At 42.9% G+C, this 4,366-nt stretch overlaps 1 protein-coding gene across 1 annotated transcript in view; it reads left to right on the top strand.

The window, feature by feature from the left end:
- MAP3K8 (mitogen-activated protein kinase kinase kinase 8) overlaps positions 1–4,123 on the top strand; it is a 14,591-nt gene extending 10,468 nt beyond the window's left edge. Inside the window, exons 6-8 of the mRNA XM_010145390.1 lie at positions 1,223–1,375; positions 1,992–2,238; positions 3,665–4,123. Of these exons, the coding sequence (XP_010143692.1) occupies positions 1,223–1,375; positions 1,992–2,238; positions 3,665–3,798 (534 nt within the window). The 3' untranslated portion in view covers positions 3,799–4,123. The remainder of the gene's footprint in view (positions 1–1,222; positions 1,376–1,991; positions 2,239–3,664) is intronic.
- Positions 4,124–4,366: the final 243 nt, after the last annotated feature.

Genomic DNA, 4,366 nt, shown 5'->3' with positions numbered 1-4,366 from the left:
CCTTTGCATATGCTTCCGATCTGAAGCTCTGTTTGCAGACATGGTGTGTGATTTACTGGGAAATATCCCTTGGAATTTGCGTGAGCCCTGCAGCTGTTCGCAGTCTGTGATAATAAGTAGTCAAACCATGTGGTGATGACTTAACTTCCTGCTCTTGTGTCAGTTAATGGCGTTTAATGTGATTCTTTGTGGCACGATGACTTGAACTAATTAAAGTTCTGTTTGGCTCCTTTAGTGGGAAATTGGGTGAGGGAAAAGTAGAAACCAGAAGCGAATAGGACAGCTCGTTAACCTAGAGTGTTGAGGGCTGTGCCCACATTGTGTTGAAACCTACTCCGTGGGCTGATGGTGGTGGCAGAGCTGCGCGGGCAGCTCCTGCCAGCCTCGGGGTGTGCCTCCTGCATCCTGCCCAGCTGGTTCTCCTCCAGCTGCACTCCGAGCTGCCTGGAGTGGGCGGGATCTTCGCCCCAGATCCATCTTCAGGAAGGATCATTGAAATGTTTGGATGGAAGCTCTGTTTTGGTTTAGACAAGATTATAGGATTTTTGTATTACAAAAAGGGATGGAAGAGGGATGCTTGCCTTAATAGCTGCTCTGGGGGTAATGCCCCAAAGTGCAAGTTATTGAATAAGGTGGGGAGACAAGAAGAGTAAGGAAGACAGGAAGATGTGTATCAGTCAGTTCTGCTCAGAAGAGTTGTGTAATACCCAATGTAACAAGGATTTGAGGAGAGGACTCCTACCCCTAGCTGGGTGGCTTAGCACTGGGAGTCATCCTCTCTCTTTAGGTGCCTGCCCATGTTGTTCAAGCAGAATGGAGCAGTACCAGCAGGGCTTCACAAAACAAACTGGTAATTCAGGCACCTCCTTCTGCTGTGGAGGGATGAGGTTCCTGCTACACAGTTGAATGAAGCAAAGCCATGGCTTGAACCTCAGCGTCCCATAGCTCAGCTAAGTCCCATAGCCACTGAGCTGTGCCCTGCCTGGGGAGGGAAAACCTGGAATATGAGTTTATCTAGGTGCCAGACCAGAAAATCTCCTTGATTGTGGTTATGTGTAGAGCAGAAAAGTCTAACTCCTCAGGCAGGGCTTGATCTTTATGCTGCGGGTACTGTGGGGATGCATCCCTTCAGAGGGGGGTTTCCCAGATCACAAATGTCACGATTCATTTTTGCTTACTGTTTCCCCCTATTGATTAATCATTCTTCAACTGTTCTTCACAGATTTACATGAGTCCTGAAGTTATCCTTTGCAGAGGCCACACAACAAAAGCAGACATCTACAGCATGGGAGCTACTATTATTCATATGCAAACTGGCATCCCGCCCTGGGTGAACAGATATCCTCGTTCTGCATATCCGTCCTACCTCTATATTGTAAGTGATCTTAGCAAAGCCGTAGCTCAGAAGGTTTCCTGTACTCTTATTGGGAAAGTTCCAGTCATACAAATACTATCAAAATACTTGTCAGAGAGATGATATCCTTTTGCTCCAGGGGAGGGAGGAAAGAAGTGGGTTTTGATCATTTAGGGGAAGACAGAGACGACTCCAGCTCAGCCTCTGTCATTTGTGTTACAATTTACAGGCCTTGGGTTTACAGCAAGAACAGGTTTTAGAACAGTGTGAAACTTGCTTGAAACAAGCCCAGCTGTGTTCTACTTGTCTGTGTTGCTTAGAAGTTGCAGACAGAAACTGGAGCTTGGCGAATATGATTCTCTGATTCTTCCAGTGTAGTCCAGAAATCTGGTGAATTTGCATTGCATCAGATTTTAGACTTGCTTGGAGTTGCTTTGAGTTTTCAAATTTATGATAAAGGCTGTTTTTTAAAAGGTGGATTTTGTGTGGTTGCATGTTCTGTTCTAACAGATCAGCCCAGCTTAGGGAGGTGATGAGTTGTAAGTGGGGAATTTCCAGACCACTCGTGTTTATCTCTGACTTCCTCTTCCGTTGTTTTTGGAATAACTGTTTCAATGATCTTTTTTTATTCCAACAGATACACAAGCAAGCTCCCCCCTTAGAAGATATTGCTGAAGACTGCAGCACTTCCATGAGAGAGTTGCTGGAAGCAGCTCTAGAAAGGAATCCCAATCATAGGCTGTCTGCAGCAGATTTACTGAAACATGAAGCCTTACACCCACCCCCAGAAGAGCAGCCGCGGTGCCAGAGTTTGGACTCGGCATTGTTTGAAAGGAAAAGACTACTCGCAAGGAAGGAGCTGCAGCTGCCAGAAAACATTACAGGTAATGATATCAGGCTTACTTACCTTGCACTTTGTAGATTTTACTGTGTGTCAAAACTTGATTTGAGCAAGTGTTTAGAAACAAACAAAATGTTAGAAGCTTCTGGAAAGAGACCAGTAAAAAACCCAATCAGATGAGATCAGACCCAGAATTCATTAAGTGTTATGTAAAACGCCCATTGACTTCCTCAGGGCAAGAAGTTAGCCTGAATCCTGCAGCTCAGGAAGGGCTGTCTCATGAGAAAGCCCAGAGCGCTTCATGAAGTATAGGTTGCTGTCCAAATTGCCTTAATTTGCTACTTATCAGTACTAGTGATTTGTTAACAACAACAAAAGTCCAACAGCCACCACCACATCCACACCTTTCGCCTCCTCCAAGAAAAAGACACGCACAAAACCATGACTGTAATGTTGCTGAGTGTCAGCAGTACAAGCTGTTTGTTTTCAAAACAAAAATGACTGTAGGATCATGGTTCCCCTTATTCATCAATAAGTGCTTTATGAAGGATAATACACGAAGCAGTTAGGAAATTCAGTGTATCCTCAGATTATATCAAGCCCAAGGGAGATTTAGTGCCAGCAACCTGCTAACACATTTCAGAATCCTTCTCTTTTAAAATATGTTAGGAGGGTCCTGACAAAAGGCATTTAAAAACCGACCCCAGACAAGTGGTTTATTTGATTGTGATAAGTATTTGAAAAGATATCTATGCAAAGTGTTGGCGCTGTAATGCGTAGTTGTTGCAATTAATCCACTTACCGTTTAAATCAGTCACAGCCTTTGCATCTAGGATGGCATCACTCCTGGATTTTTCCTTGTGGGCACATAATCCTTTGATCAGCTCAGGCCAATCAGAATCAATTCTTTTGAAAACGAAAAAACCTGAAAATTTCATTTTGAAAATGAAAAAAACCTGGAAGTTTAGTTTAAGTGTTTGAGATTCCAGAACAGTCATTATACAAGTATTCAGGGGAGTTCTGCTGTTGCAAACCAGGTCTGTTTTCCTCAGACCTTGATTTAAAAGGAAAAAAGTCTGAGACTAATGGTCCCACAGTTGCTCTGTATTGTCACACCCAGCCACCCAAAGAGAATGTCATCTGTTCAGATGAAAATCCCCCTGTAATGAAGGGGAATTCTCAGCTGGCAGAAAGTGAGCAGTTTCATTTCTTGCACCACTCTCCTTCAACACTATGGCTCAGAGGATGAGGAAGCTCTGCCTAACTGTACCAGCTGATGGAGGGCTTTTGGCTGTTTTCAGTAGCAAACTGCTTACCTTTCTTCATCCTAGTTATGGGTTGATTTGTTATCTTTCTTTTTATGACATATGAAGTTTATGTTATATTTCCACCATGAAACTGAACTAGTGTAATAAAGATGTGTAATGAACTTGTGTAATAAAGATGTGCTTTATCTCTTTCCTTTTTAGACTCCTCATTGTGTACTGGGAGCATGGAAGAGTCAGACCTGCTAAAGAGGCAAAGATCGCTTTACATAGACCTTGGAGCTCTAGCTGGTTATTTCAATATTGTTAGGGGCCCACCAGCCCTCGAATATGACTGATTCAGTAACATTTTATGTCAGCAGGTCAGAAATGGACCTCTACCTCTCAGAACTTGATTTTGGGACTTTATCTTTGAATTTGTACATAAAAATATTGCCATTGTAGACTGTCAAATGTGAATAGTATTTAATTACACACATGATTAAGCTAAACCCTTAGGGGCTCTGATAAGCTGATCCCAAGCAACGATATTTGTGCATCTGCTCGTTGACAACAACAAGATGGCAAAGAGAACGCTGCTGGGGATGTCTTAATCCAGGATATCTTCCTGTGCTGGGCCTTGCACTTTTATAAAACCTATAATATATGCTTGCAAATTCTGCCATGAAAAGAAAAAAAAAATTGATCATGTGGGCTGTAAGATTCAGTCTCTCTGAATTGTGCTTAGAGGAAAACCTTCCAAAAACAAAAAAAAAAAAGAGTCCTTGATTTAACCACTCAAAGACTGGTTCAGTCTTGTTCTGTGTTTGAGACTTGGCCAGTCCCTGATCATTCTTAAAGGAAATCGGCGTCTGCCTTAAGCTGAGCTAATTTCTATCAGCTATCTCTGGAGCCACAGTATCACTG

The sequence above is a fragment of the Buceros rhinoceros genome, unplaced genomic scaffold (genome assembly GCF_000710305.1).
Source record: "Buceros rhinoceros silvestris isolate BGI_N320 unplaced genomic scaffold, ASM71030v1 scaffold14511, whole genome shotgun sequence".
Classification (NCBI taxonomy): domain Eukaryota; kingdom Metazoa; phylum Chordata; class Aves; order Bucerotiformes; family Bucerotidae; genus Buceros; species Buceros rhinoceros.
This window is presented reverse-complemented; position numbering and strand designations above follow the sequence as displayed.